At 43.5% G+C, this 15,683-nt stretch overlaps 1 protein-coding gene across 8 annotated transcripts in view; it reads right to left on the bottom strand.

The window, feature by feature from the left end:
* The window catches only part of TMEM255B (transmembrane protein 255B), a 63,788-nt gene that overhangs the window by 3,007 nt on the left and 45,098 nt on the right, over positions 1–15,683 (bottom strand). For 6 of the 8 annotated variants that reach the window (XM_057422297.1, XM_057422296.1, XM_057422300.1 and 3 more), the window contains 4 exons: positions 13,509–13,589; positions 9,642–9,727; positions 6,493–6,652; positions 946–1,092 (listed from right to left, as the gene is read on the bottom strand). In XM_057422297.1, the coding sequence (XP_057278280.1) occupies positions 946–1,092; positions 6,493–6,652; positions 9,642–9,727; positions 13,509–13,589 (474 nt within the window). Of the gene's footprint in view, positions 1–666; positions 834–945; positions 1,093–6,492; positions 6,653–9,641; positions 9,728–13,508; positions 13,590–15,683 lie in introns of all 8 variants that reach the window. The other 2 variants (XR_008973891.1, XM_057422299.1) reach the window with 2 other exon arrangements.

Raw genomic sequence — 15,683 nt, 5'->3', positions numbered from 1 at the left:
GCAGGAAGGCAGCTTGCTCCCTCCTTCTCCCCATCCCACAAAAAGGATTAAATGCATTCCCTTCTGGAGCCCAGTGCTTCTTGCTAACCTCTCCTGGCATGGGGACAGCTGGTGGTGCCTGCCTCTGAATGCTTTGAAGGTGAGAAAAAATAGCTGGACACACTTTTTAGAGTAAGTAGAAATCTAGATGAAGAACTGTGTTTATTTTGGAATGCAGTTAAGAATTTGGGGTAAATGTGATACTGGAAACATTTCAGTTTCTCAGTGGACACAGGGCTGAACAGTTACAATTGATCCTCATGACTACTTATATGCATCTTTTCAACTTAATTGTTTCATTTGTTTCTATCCCCTTCTCTCTCTGCTCTTGGCTACGTGCTAACTGAACTCTGCAGAACAGCACAGCTTTTAACTAAAAGCAAACAAAAAGAAGTGCTCTATTTTTCCTCTCAACCCGTGGTCTCCAAAAGCATCTGGCCCCATTTATGTTAATAAGACATGCCAAGGACTGTTCTCTGGCTGTGAACCCAACTGGCACAGTACACATCGCATCCCTACAGCTGAACCTTTACCACAAGAACAGTATGCTGGGCTTTTGTTAGCACATGCCATAGTAAACAAAAGAAATACTGGTTAAATCCTTGTCAAATGCATTCCTGTTATCACCTGTTACCATACAGTCTGTATGCACACTGTCTACTGGGAATGGTCCATTGCTTTTGCCATCTTCTGACCCCTTCTTGTGTGTTGCTGGGAGACTGTTAGATGCTCTGGGCCAATCCCACGCCAGGAGCATGCTAACAGTTCACTGGTGTGGATCATCATCATCATGGCTCCTGAGAGTTTGAAGTGAGGCAAGGACAAGATCTATCACTGCAGAGTTTGTACTGAGTAGCAGCTTATGCTTTTCTGATGGAGTAAGAAGGATGCCATTTTGTACTGTACCTGAAGAGGCAGTGGGTAGGATGGATATGTAGATATAGTTGCTGCAGAAGGACAGAACCCAGCGTATGTCAGGATCTGCTGGGCAGGATTGTACAGGATCTGAGGAGGAGGTGCAGTAGCACTGAAAGCAATCTGGGACAGAGGTACCTGTTGAGCACAGAAGACAAGAAGATATCAGCACAGTGCAGAGGGGGCTGGAGCAGGAAAAAGTCCTAACACCAGCAACTAGGCAATTTAACAACTTTGTTTTCAGACACAGTACTGGTATTACAAAAAAAAACAAACCCAAGGAGCAGACAGAATGAGAGGGAGGTGTATCTGGAGTGAATTTTCTGACCAGAAATACACAGCTATTTTAATCTTTTTTCCTTGGAAAAAGACTGCTGGTGCTTCCCAAGCACCAGTTATGGAAGCACTGGCAGTACTCCAGACCTAAGACACCCTGAAGAGCACAGCATACAGCTTTGACCACCTCTCTTATTCACTCCAGCACCAAACATTCAGTCCTTCACTATTTGCTGCAGACCGTTTCCAACAACAACTACCTGATGCCCTCATATATTTTCTCTGTGCTTTCCTACACAGATCTGCAACGATTTCCAGGCCACCTGCTCTGCTTTCACAGCTCCCTCTGTTGTGAAATAGAGTTTGCTGCTGGCTGTCCATTATCATCCCACCATGTGCATATCTCATTTGTACTTCATAAAATCCTTCATCATATCTTGGCTTTATTGGCATGTCACTTGACTACAATGTGATATTAGGTTTGCAGGAAGAAGTTATAGCTCATATTAAACCTGCTAATGCAACCTGGGGAGAAAAGAGAAAAGCTGAATGGGAAAGGGGGCTTGTATCAAACCCTAACTCCCTGTGCTACATTACCATTTGTGAAGAACAATAGAGCCCTCTGTGAAAGATTTTCATCTCTTTTTGCTTTGCAAAGAGAGACAAATCCAGTGGTTTCTTTACTCTCCTTTGTTTTTATTAGCAGATTCCTCTACATGTGAGAGCATGGAATTTTCTTTTTACTGAATAATAAAATATGGTGTTTGCCAGACAAGTGCTAAAAGCAGCAGCCAGGATTTTTATTTTTATTTTTTTCTTCTTCTTTTTGGCATTTCCTGTCATATTTTTCAGTGAGAGACATAAACCACTGTATCCTCTGGAGATAGTGTGAGATATCTCTGTGATTGAGAAAGAGTTATATTAATTGTGTTTGTGCATGGAAAACATCATCGAGGTCACTGATGTACCACATGAGGTTACCTGACAATCTAGGCTTTAGGTCTCTGGAGAAACTTAGCCCCCCAGGAGCTAGTGCAGAGAAAGGCTGGGGTCAAAAGCAGAGAGCCTATTTTATGTGAGAAGGCAAGTCTGTCATTTTCAAGGTACCCAGCTCAAAACACCTCCTTTCCACCAACCCTGCAGGGTGGGAAGAAAGAAAGGGACATGGTGTTTCAGAACAGAGTAGTGAGAGGCAGCTAATGGGTTTGCCTCAGACCCAAAGGTTTCGGGTCAGCAACATGGCCCATCCCAGCTGGGGCTGAACTCGCACTCAGAGCATTACCGTCTTCAGGCAAGTGAGGCCCTGGTGTGATCAGATCCCTCTTGCTATGGACATAAACACAGTAAGAAACATTTGGTTTGACCAGTGTGAAACACAGATGTCTGTTTGGCATCTGTCACCATCTTTCTGGTTTGGGTGCTGCTGTCCCCCCAGGAACCTCTCTCAACCCTCTTATGTTATCTGCATACACAGCAGCAACTCTCTATTTGCTAAGGATGAACTATACAACATTCCTAGAAGATGCCCCAAATCTGCTGATTAAAGCACCTTATTATCAGGTTATCTGGCCTCAGCCTGGAGCCAGCAATGATTTGCAGGTATTTAAGCTGATTAGATGCTTTTATCAAGTATTCCAGTAATGACACTGTGTTAAATCAGTCACATAAAATACAAGGGTAGGTGGAGGCATTTTAAACTGAAACACCACCCAAGTCAAAGAGATAAGGAGCTATGAACTGGCCAGAGAGTGCTGGCAGCACTTTGAGCATGGGGAAACCAGGCTGAGGCCAGAGGGGCTGAGCTGCTGCCCACTTTGTGCTGTGCTGTGCACTGCAGAGCAAGGCAGGTCAGCTCACTGATCTGACACAGCCCTGCCGAAGCGTTTATTTCTGAGCTACAACCACTTTGAATGTCAGACTGCATCTGTAGTTGCATGAGTGCTAAGACATGAACACATGACACGTAGCTCAGCAATTGGGGGTTCATTTTCTTTTCATTTTTTTAGAGCAGGGATGAGGAGAGGGATAAGGGAATGATGTTTAATCTGTTTAGATTCCCTTGAGGACTTCGAGAAGGAGACTAACTGAAAAAGGCATCAACCTCCCCCCAGGACCATCAGTAGCTCTGACTGATGCAACCCTAAACCCACGGCAGGCAGATTCCTTGGCAAGGTGTGTCAGCAAAACATCTACAAGTCACCAGATGAATACTGGGGCAGGGAAGTAGATTAACTCTTAGTACCAGTAAGTGGAGTTCCCCATGCGTTTCTTTACCTCTGTCTTCTGTAAGAAATAATCATGGTGTTTTACCATTTTGGTTATTCCAAGTGCATACTTCCATTTACATTATATGGTAATCTGCTTTTTATTAAAGGTAACTGCCTAGCCACTATTCTATATCCAAGCACACTGTAGATCTGAAAAGGAGGGTACCATTGTAAACACTGCAGTTCCCCAACACCCATCAGATCACAGTGGGCAGCCCCACAGAGGAGACAGGGGCCACTGAGAGCTGACACCCTGGGGGCCAGGGGAGCCTGAAATGTTTCTCACTGAGCTAGCAGTTCCCTCTGGCAGGCAGTGTGGGGAGCGTGCCAGGGTCTGCAAGGAATTTGTCACAAGGAATAAAACCCACAATAACCAAAACAACACTTTATTTTTTTTTCTTTCCAGGAAATACAATGGGTTTAGAGGCAACAGAGCTGTTTTGCAAACTCTCCCCTTTGTAACATGTTTTGGCTGCCAACATTCCCCAGAGACAAACATGATGGGTTTTTCTGTTTGACTACTAAGCCTGGCCCTGTGTTTTCTGGAAGTCAACCTTGGAGCAATGCCCTGAGGTGTTTCGGAGTGGGCTTTGCAGCTCTCCCTGCAAAATGCCAGTGAGCATTTCTGTGGGAAGATGACATCCCGAAAGAAAGAAAATCATTCTCCCACATACTCTGAAGTTGTAGCTTTTTGTATTTCGGTCTCATGACCCTTTCTCTCCCTCTTCTCCTTAATGTTTTCTTGGTCCCTGTCTTCCTCCAAGCATTACTCCTTTAGTAACAAAAGTGAGCAGCAGATGAGCAAACCAGCCCTGGTACATCACTCAAAAAGACCCTGAAAAAGCACAGGCAGGAAGAAGGAGCAGTCATTGCATTTTGGATTGCTGCTTTAGTAAGACTTCCACAATCAGCATGGCTCCTGTGCTAAGGTAGCTGACACAAACTCATCTTTCCTTTAAGCTAGTGAGGGCTTTTTTTCTGCTCCCACTGCAGAGAAGACGTTAAACAGCTTATTCAGGTCAGGTTTTTGGCTGGAGCCCCACAGACTGTCCAGCAGAGCTTTGGGGGAAGCTGCACATCCAGTGTTGCTGCTATTTCCTTGCACAGCGTTATGCCACCCAGTTAGAGGACCCAGACCACGACACAGGCTTTGACTCTTAGCAAGGGAATGTGCCAGGTCATGGAGACCCCAGTTCTCCCAGGAATGTCTCCTTGGCTTGGTATCCCTGGCACAAGCAGTACAGTCACGGCCCCTGTGCCAGAGGTGGGCCTGGGCTGGAGCTCACCCTGCTACAAAGCATCAACCCAAATCCCACATAAGCCTCTCTTTGTGCAAGATAGATTAGACTCAGGTTGGTTCTCTGCACCCTTTGCCATCTCAGGGGAGCACTATCAATTCCCTCAGGTGCCCTTGGTGGAGATACTTGCACTCATCTGCTAGGCAGGGGAAAGTACTTAGCAGCACTGGAGAAGTGCAGTCCTGTACCAAGGATTTTGTGTAAATGATGCCTGCCTTCCCCTCCTCATGTAGCTGCCCTTCCCCATGTTTCCCACTGCGGTTGTTTCTGCTCCCCTTCCGCCATTGCTCCTCTCACAGGGAGGGGATGAATTAATCTGGGAATGGTGCTTCCACTCCTGTCCATCAGGCAGCCACAACTGGTTTGTGGCTGGTTTGCTCCAATTTGTTATCAACTCCTTGAGTCACCTCACATAAAGGACAGTTCAGCTGCACATTTCTTATGTGTGAAGGCTCAGTGTGCTTATTTGCCTTAAGCTAGAGAGCAAACATTTTGCGACTCTTAAGAAAGGTGAATTTCAAGTAATTCATATGGCCCTGATCTGTAGTTTTAAGCACCCAACACATTGTAGATAGCATGGACATGCTTGCTAAGGGACACTGGGTGGTCAGAGCAGAGCCTTGGCTCACTGGCTGCCAGCTCTGAGCAGCTCTTTCCTTCTAGTTTGCCCCCCCCAGTGTACATCTCACCCATCTCTCTTGCTTTCTCTTTCCTGCTCCATCCTTCTCTTCTTTCCTTTCACCTTTCCTTTCACCTTTGCCCCCCCAGTGTACATCTCACCCATCTCTCTTGCTTTCTCTTTCCTGCTCCATCCTTCTCTTCTTTCCTTTCACCTGTCTTTATGTTCCCCCTGGAATAGTTACCAGAAATACTATGAATCTAAAATGACCTGCGCTGCTTTCACACCCCCCTTTGGCTTCTGCATTTCACCCCCATCCCCATGTCTCTGCCTGTTTAGTTTGGAAGCTGTTTGGGCAGGGACCATCTACTCTTCCAAGTGCCTAGTAAATCATGAGCTACTTGGTTGGTCTTTGGGCACTGCTTTAGCAAACTGACATTGATAATCCCAAGAACAGCTACTTTCACCATTTTAACATATCAGAAAATCTAAGCAGATGAGTCAATGTATTACAGAATCCCTCCCAGCACACAGCCTCTTCTGAATGCAGTGGTGCACATCAGCTAGTAAGATGGTGGTGTACCACAGGGAGCAGTTAGAGGGTGCCATTCCTTAGGTTAATGTGACCTAAATATGACTGTTTAAATAAGAACTTGAGTGGTACGTCAGAGTTATTCCTTGTTCTTAGGAAAAGAACTACATGAGGTTAAATAGTCACACCTAGGACCTGAGTTTTGTGTGTCAACTACAGACTTGTATCCTCAAATTCCGTGCTGGCCCACACATTCAGTTCTGAATTAGAAAGAAAAATAGATGCTGCTAAGTGAACTGCCAGCGTCTGTTCACACAGACACCTGTCTTTTCTCTTCCATTCATGTATTTGACCAGGCTTGACCTACTTAGCTGTGAGCAGCTGGCAACAGCTTAGCCTAAAGATATTACTCCAGAATCCCAGATCACACAGGAAGCATGTTTAAATTGCCTCTTTTGTGCAGTTACACTTCCTTGGTTTTAACCCATTTGATAACATCAATGAGCACACAAGTCCCCACATAAGGCAAAAGGCTGTTGGCCTTACCATGTCTTTAAATGCCCCAAGAATGGCTGCCGTAATAATCCCCAGGAACAACCCGATGATGTTGAGGACTGTGGAGGACCACAGCAGCCTGTACAGGTGAACCACGTCCTGGCAGCTGCTCACACCGAGAAATTCATAGTAGCTGGAGGACTGCTCTGAACTGAAAAGGAATACAGGCATCATTGGAATGGTTTTGATATAATGCAGAACACCACAGGATCTGAATCTCTCCTGCTTACTTTCCCCTTTGGTGGAGTAGTTCCTCCATGCTCCCACCAAACACTGCTCAGATGAACTGGAGAAAGCTCTACTGTAGACAAAAATTTGGGTCTCCTAATGCCAGCATTAAATAAGTCCAACTAATACCAACGCTAGCTTGGCTGATAGATGTGATATACCAGCAGGGACTCTTTTTTTTTTGCTTAGGGTCTCTGAACACAAGCACAGCCCTGGCATATGGATGCTGCCCTTGCCATTTAGCTACCAGCTAAAGCATGCTTAGCATTGCTTTTTTTCCCCCAGCTCACCTGGAAATTTGCTGGCATCTCTGGAACTGAGGAAGGCAAGTCACTTAAGCATTAATTCAACCACAGGAAGGGAGATTTTGCCAGCTGGCTACATTTGTTTATGGTGTCTGTGGTTCCAAATTAACAGATGCAATATGGTACAGTATAAAAACGTGCACTTACACTATGGATTGTACTATCCAGAAATCTTTCTTGCTTATATTTCTACACTGCACTGATTACTGTAAATCAGGCACGTTGTGAAGTTAATCTTCACTGTCTTGACGAAAGTCTTAAGTATCCGACTGCAAAATTTGAAACCACAGTTTCCTGCAGCTCTTTCCAGTACTTGCCTTAATGCTATCCCACTAATGGGCTCCTAGAGCAGCCATCTGAGTTGGAAAGATTTTTTTAAATGCCAAGATTTTGCACTGTTAGGAACTTGACATCAGATCATGAAGAAAACAGAAGTGAGCAGTTTGTGCTCACTCTTCTGTTCCTCCATCCACAGTGCATGGGGCATCAGTGGAGATGGTGGTTAGGGAAAGCTCTGTATAGGAAGGTAGCACGTGGAGAAACCTGTAATAACATTTCTGGGAAAAAACAAGCCAAGCACAGTAGTTCCTGGAAATGTCCAGTCAATTGTTTTGGGGCATGGTTCTGGCATGGTGAATCTGCTACTGTTGAATTCACTTGGGCCCTATGATGAGCCGACCTTAACTAAATAGGCTCATCATGGAGCCTGTAGCTTCAGCTGCCATGAGTCTGAGGAAATCCGACTTGTGATCCTTCCTGTGTACTGATCTGCTGCATGGGTGACACCAAGTCACTTTGTGTGACTGTGTCTCCTACTTCTCTCTAGCTGTCCTATGAACTGGAATTGCCAGGACTGTGGAGTAGTGTGACTGCTTCTTTACTCTGGGTTTGCCTATGCCAGTGCCACAAGATCTTGCTGCCCACTGTGGATTGTTGACAATGGCATGTTTAATTATATCATCCAATACTGTCACAGCAGTGATCAGTCTCAGGTGTTTCAAACAAACCCAATGTGCTAGAAAAATGGTACTAAGAACTTACATCTGGAGGAGGAGTATTCCTGATGTCCCCTTCTCACCTTATGTTTTAAGCAACAGTTTCAGTCACTTTATTTGATAACTCTGAATGGTTTTACCCCTTTAAGATCCCTGTTCTTTTCTGTATTGAGTTGAGCTTTTCAATTCAGTGTTAACATACAGCAGTTAGTTGTGTACCATGGAAGAAAGCATTCTCAGTGTAAATATACTGCATTGCAACTATCATATTCCATCATTTGTCTATCACAGAAAAGGTACCAATGTCGTACATACTCTACCTTTCCCATTTCATTTGTTTTGTATATCTCCATCATGTCCAGATTTAGCATTCTTACACAAGCAAAAGACTCTAGTCTTTTCATAGTGGATTTTAATCCATTCCATTGTCCTGCACTCACTATGTTGTTTATGTGCATGAGACATATGCGTGCATGAGACATACGCATGCATAGATGATTTCCCTCTTGTACCAGATTTCATTGTGCTTCTCTCGTTGAGGCGGGGCTTGTGTGTAAGCCTCACTGTGCCAGCCTTATTGCCCTACGCTTAAAATGTTCATGTCTGGCAGCATGCTAGCCAAGACTTATAGAGGACAGGGCTTATTCAGGGCTGGTAACATGTGAAAAGGAGGGAAAACCAAAAAAAAACAGGAGATGCAGGAAGGAAGAAAGGTGAGAAATACATAGAGGGAAAGAAAGAAGAGTGGCTGTGGGTGCACTGTAGAGGGTTGCAGAGGTTGCATGAGAATGCATGGTATGATGTTACTGAGGTGCACAGAGGATGAGTCAGGCAGATCTACTCTGGGAAATTCTCTTCAGTTTCTTGTCTATAGCTGCTTGCAGTTGAAATTTCTATGTTCCAGGTGGCCAGTCAGTTGTACAAGTTCATTTCATCTGTCTTTCACATCATAAACCCTTGCACTTTGCTGTGATGTAGTTTTTCCTTACCACCTCTTTTACTCCTGTTAAATCATTGCTTGCCAGCCCTGTGCTAACCTTCACCTGATCTTCATAAGCATGTCCAGACATTTCCTTTCTTATCTTCTGACAGGTCATGCTTTGGCAATGACGAAATCAAATGAACATCTTCAGAAAACACAAGACCCTCTCTATCTAACCTATGATAATTTAGCAAAATCCCATGCCTACAGAGCTAACAAAAGAGCTCTCCACATACCTACAACATGGTCTCTGCTTATGGACACCTATGTTCTTATTTTTTTCCCCCAGTTTGGTTGGGGAAAAGAAAAAAAAATCATTAAATCTAATGGGGAAATTGCATTGTAAGATCAACAGCAAATCTTGACAGGGCTATGACTAAATGGTTAATTTTGATCACACAGCAAAGAACTTATGGACATATTTAAAGAAAAAGAAACTGAAATAACACCAACACTAATACTCAACCCCTGACTTCTTCTCTGCTAGCATCAGGACCTCAGTCTCAGAAGAACTGGATTGCTCAGCACACAAGTCCCTTCTCCAGCCCTAAGGGCACCTGCCACAATCATTTAAGAGGGACAAACAATCAAGGATTTTTTGGAGGCGATTGTCTGCACACAGATACTTACTTCTCACAGTTGTACAGGTCACAGCAGTAGCATGTGTTACTCTTTACTTTCAGCTGGCACCTGCTGTTTAAGGTATAACATGTCACCTGCCAAAAGAAAAGAGACTTTTATCCTCAGTGTTTCAGTATTATGTGAATCAAGCTACTGACCACAAAGAAGCAGCTACTGCAGTATGAGGTGTGCAGTAGCTGCAGTCCTGTTGTGCAGGCAGATCCTGAGATTCCAAAATCCATGACGGCAGGGCAGAAGGACCTCTCTGAGCTCCCAGAAGTTTCATCTGGGACATCAGCCCAGGCATTTGCACTATGGAGCCCAGAGGGTCCAGCAACGATCTGCAGCCAGGGCTGCCAGAGTTCTCAAACTCTTTGTTGGGCTGCCTGGTGCTGTTTTGCTGAGCCCCAGAGTCTGCAGCTGTGAGATACAGATCCCTTTTGGCTGTGACACAGGGACCTGGGTCTTGGGAGATACACCAAAGCAAGCTACTGAAGTCGGCAAGAGTGCCACTCTATTATAGTGGGGGAACAGGCAAAGAAATGGCCAATTTATCTGAACAGCTCCCAGTTAAGTGGGAGCTCTGTCCTTTCAGTAGAAGGAAAGAATTAGGAACAACAGTAAGAACAGTCTCCAAATCCATAAACAAAACTGCTTAGAAAAGATCTGAGTACTTCAGCAAATAAGTACCATTTACTGTAGGCTCTTGAGCAGAAAACTGAAAAGGTGTGTTTGTGTGAGCAGGAATTGCAGGGATGGACAGATGTTAGAACAATAAAGGCAGGCACAGGTAGCCCACTCTCCATCCAGACAAGAAATTATCTTAATGACTTCTTAAGTATGGCAAGCATAAATCAATTTTGTTTTGCACTCCAGACCAATTGAAATATTTTATGTGTAAACCTTTTTTTTTTTTTTTCCCATGATGTTTTTAGCTTATTGACTCTGAAATCCTGGAAAACTGCCATGTTTTAAAAGGTAGCAGGTCAGAAAAGACATTCTTCCTATAGTTTTTATTTTGATAGAAAAAATGTACTGTAACCACTGAGAAGTATTTTGTTCGTAAAATGCAAATAAAATGCATGATTGAATGGAAAATTCCTTGTAATGAAAAAGTAAAAGGAGCATGCTTACGAATACATGCCTGCTTTTGAAAAGCTTCTGTCAGACAGTTCTGCTTAGCCATGAACATAAACTGCCACTGTTGATGAGTTTCTGCTCCTCATGTGTTTGCTCCCAACAAAAGAAAAGCCTTAAACACATACACTCAGCACCAAAGAAAGGTCATCTTGTAGCTTGTCTCGTACTTGCCACACTTGTCCTTAGCAGAATTTGCTTGAGCAGTGTAAGTCAGGTGACGAAGCTAAAGTCAAAATGATGCCTTCGGATTGTTTTGCTGCCCAGGGCAAGGCTGCACCTGTGGTTAGTGTCTCATACAAATGAGCTCTTCTAACCCAAAATGGAAGTTTGGTTATAAAAGGATGGTCTCAGTCTAGGTTGCAGTCCAGAAATGGAGTTTATGGCTTGGTACAGACCTACTGCGCTTGTCACAAGAATATCTCACCCTGAGATAGGACCTTGTTTCATCAGCCTTGCTCTGTTGTGTCTGAACTTACTGGGGTTTCACATGAGGGCTTGTCAGTCTGAAGTCACATTCATCCACAGCCGTCCTCAGCCTAAGCTGCAATTTACTGCAGAAGAGGAGTATCTACTATCAACGACAGGGTAGGCTTACTCAAGATCCTGCTCAGAAGTGACTGAAATGTCACACCTGGCTCCTTCTCAAAGCAGATTGAAAACTAATCCTGGAGCAGAGTGTAGCAATGCATTTGCTACCACAGCTATTTTGTCGGAATGCCCTGGTGGTTTTGGATTGAGGGGAACTTAAGACTTTGGTTTTGACCCCCTGTATGTGGTCAAATTGGCCTAGGACCTGCATAAGTTAAAATACCTTTTTCCCATTACATATGTATGATTGAGAGTAGAGGGCTTCATAAGATGGAGTGGGCTGCTAAAAAGGTGGTTTATTCCGATGCATATCTTTGGGGACCACTTCTGATAGGAAATCAAAGTAGTTTTCCCTCTCTGAGCATTTAGAAGGCCAGTTTGCTCCTTTATACTGTAGAAGGCTAGAAGTACAAAAGACTGAAAACGGCAGACCTTACACATGTTTTTTGCTTGCTTCTTGGCTGAAGAAGTTACTGTAGTTGTCTATTTTTATCATTGCATTTTTAAACATGCAAAGAGCAAGACACTCCTTTTTAGGAGAACAGTGAGTAAACCAAAATAAACAAACTACTGTGTGGTGTGCACAAGGGTGGTGGAAACAGGCCATCTGTGGGTATTGTGCATGTCAAGACCTATTATTTCATTTTAGTGACCAGGCACTTAGCTTTTTTTTGCCTGTCTATCCTCTCAGCACCAACAGAAGAGATGTTCTTACCTCATGGCAATTGCTAGAAAATCAAATTCTTTCTGCTTTGAGGAAATTGAAGAACCAACACAGGCAGACTACATGAGCTGGAGGCCACTCACATGCTACAGATGGCAACCCAAAGGAAACCTGCACTCAGTAAACAATCTGCCTTCCTAATTAGGTGTTTGCCTGGCATGCAGAGCATGTCCCCTGCTCACTAGCTGGCTAACTTTGGAAAAGCAAACTCCAAGTTCAAATGGCACAGATCATTAATTCTGAATTAGCACATGCTGAGTCTAGATCAGCAGACAACCAGACAAGAATGTTATTGCAAACTAACTACACTTTTAAAAGACATGGGGGTTTTGCCAGAATAGAGCACTGAGCTGTGGGTGCCCCATTTTCAGACATACCCAGAATCTGCAGAGCTGGGGAAACCTGTCTGGCCAGAACCCCAAGGCTGGGGTCATCTGCAGGGAGTCATTTGTGGTCAGTGTGATGCCAGCTACATGCTTCTTACAGGAATCAGACGCATTTCTCAGGCCATGTCTGTATGTGCAGGCACACTTTAGAAGAGATTACAGGAAAGGGTGCTGTCGTGCATTGTAAGTTTGCCTGGATAGGTCTTTAGGCAAGGAGGTCAGTGAAATATTTTTCTCATACATTTTCTGGAATCAACAATGGGTGCCCTAGCAGCAAGATTTAAGGATTATTAGCTTCTTAACCTGGTAATATACTTTGCTAAGCTGTCTAGAATTATTAACAGTAACATTCCCCATACACTTTTTCTTAGGCAGGGGAGGAATGGTGATGAAGGACATCTGGCTTCTTGTAAGTTATACCGCTGTTTAGCTGTTCTCAGTCCTGCCCTACTTGATTTTCTTTACACTCCCACCAATTTACCACAATAACAAAATGAAATTTAGCAAAAGAAACTAAATCTGGACTTCTCAGGAGGCTAGCCACTTGGGTATGGGCTATTTTCTGACCATGTTAATGTCATTGATATAATAATAAAAAAGCTGCATTCACACCGCTGACATTCTTGGCCTGTGCTGGATAAATACAGAAAAGATATGAAGTCTTCTGGACAATGCAAATGGATTCATTTAGATATTTCCTATTCCACAAGAAGGCTACAAAAATATCCTTAGAGAAAGATGCCAATGTGACAGATACATTCCAGACAGTATTGATGGACTAGGAAATTCATTCCAGTCCCAGAGTAATGTACTGGATAGAAACACTGATGATGAGTTAAAATCCCACTGATTGTAATGATTTGCAATCATCAGAGGCTTGAACAAGTGGGGAGTCATTTGTGGGAGAAAAAACAGTAAAACCTGTATGGTTTCTATTAACCCTAGACCTAAATGCACAGACATGCTCTCAAACACCTGCATTCCTCCTCCCCTTAAAGCACAGCAGAAACGAACATGTGATGAGGTGAGTTTGTTTACCTCTGTCTGGTAGGCGTCATATAGGAATCCTATTCCACTTGAATAAAACTGGCACCTTTTGTTATACAAAGGTCTGGGTTCCTGTAAAGAGAAAAACAGCCAAAAACGTATTCAGTCTAGAGGAAGTGTGAAGGCACCATATCCCATGTCTCCACGCCAGATGCTTACAGTGCTGTGGAGCTGAAGCCAATGCATACACTTGGATAAGTAGCAAACACACCCCCAACGTTGGTTTTCTTTCCAGAATGGCTCTCATCAGGGTTTCCTTCCTCACTCTGCATGTGAGTACCATTTATTTTTCTCTGTACCAGTCACCTCTTTTAAGAAGACATCACCCCTGGCATTTAACCACTTTCTTGCTTGATGTCAAATAGTACTGCTCTATGAGAATGGTCCAGTTGCTCTTTTTCCTGGTACAGTTTCTTACCTAATGCAAGGGATTACTTTGGGTCTTTATTTTCAAAGTATATCAACAATGCCCATACTGAAAACAAAGTAAAATAGTTAATTCTTTAAAGCATTCCACCTACTACATACAATTCAACTCCCCAAAGCAAAACAAAGAATAATGAAGAAATGAACGCATAAAGGGGAAGGTTTTGCCTTATTTTCCATTTATGCTTACTGCAAAAAATGCACTCACTGCTCACATTTCATATTTTGCTTGTAACAGCTCCCACAAGCTGATATAAAAGAACACAATGAAATCTCCTTGTCCAGATGGAAGATGTGTGTTTCTGAACATGGCACATGGCCACTTTGAAGGCTAGAGGGTGCACATCTCAGTCAGTTTCAGGACTAGACCATATTTCACAACTGAAGAGTCCTCTGTGATCAGATGTCTACCCCAAAGCAAAATGTGGGAATGACTTACGTTGGGAAAAAAAATAAAGTTTTTTTTTGTCTTTCTGTCACTTATCTAGTCCTGATCTGTGCTTTAAAAAGCACTGAGGTGCTCCCCTATATATTGTCAGTCAGACCACTTCCAAGAGAGATGATGGAACCCACTATTTGCCATCCCCTCTTACATGCTAACTTACAAGCAAAAGGCTACTTAAGTTGTTAGCAGAAATCTGTGCTGAATAACTTTCACTGCTTTATGACTCACCCAGCAATTGCACTGCACTGCTTAAGATCACTTCTGAGTATTCTATGCTTGTTGGATAATGAAGTGTGAACTGTATAAATCTGCTGACCCAAAGTACATAATCAGTTAAAATGCAGAGCTATGCAGGAAAGCAGACAGGTCAATGAACAAGGCTCATCCATCAGGTTGTTTGCCTTTCTGATTACTCTGACAAACCCAAGCAAGTTTGGACACCAACTCCCAAGGGTTAGGGAAAGGTTAGCTCGCTGCCTCCAAAAATATTTATTTATATTACACAAGTGTAAAAAGTCTTCAGTAATTTTTTTTTCTCTAGAGGAAAAGCAAATACTATACAAACAGTATGCCATGTCCTGAACTAGAACAACATTCTTCCGTAGGCCTGGGAAAGCATCAGCCTTTAGCCACGATTTCCAGGGACAGATCTGGTTGGGAGGACTAACAGGATTGTAGATCCTCTGCTAGCCCAGGGAGCACAGTATCAGTCAAAGGTGCTCTCCTTTCACAGAGCATCGTATTTCAACCTTGATTTCATCTGTTACATGGGGATGAAATGGGAGAGAAGGGGAGTGATTACTAAAAGTGGCTTTTTCTGCCATGAGAAGCAAATCCATGAAAAACTTCTGTCCATCTTATTCACAACAGTAGCAAGTTTCAGATATAGGAGGATCCTGGAAAGGGGCAATGCTCAAGTGCATGGAGCTCAAGTGGTGTTCTCAATCTGGCTGGTGAGAAACGGCTTGAGGAGTGGGCAGATCCAGTGGATTAAGAAGTGGCTGTGCATCCGGTGTCAGCTACAGGAATTTGGCTTTTATGACAATATCTTTCATGATCAAGGACTTCTTCGAAGATGTGGAATCCACCTGATTAATCAGGGGAATAGCATTTTTGCCTGCAGTCTAGTCATTTGGCAACAGGAACTTTCACTTAGGAACAACAAGATGGGAGACGAGGAACAACAATCAAGTGAGGAAGTAGCTGACCAATGAGATAAGTGAACAGGGTGATGTGGACAAAATAAATCTTATAATCAATATAACAGGCTACATAGAGCCCACTTCAGATGTATG

Source organism: Pezoporus wallicus, unplaced genomic scaffold, assembly GCF_028554395.1.
Source record: "Pezoporus wallicus isolate ANWC-B61680 ecotype Strahan unplaced genomic scaffold, APGP_CSIRO_Pwel_v1 contig_5785, whole genome shotgun sequence".
NCBI classification, from domain to species: Eukaryota; Metazoa; Chordata; class Aves; order Psittaciformes; family Psittacidae; genus Pezoporus; species Pezoporus wallicus.
Note: the sequence above shows the minus strand (reverse complement) of the source record. Positions and strands in the feature narration are given on the sequence as shown.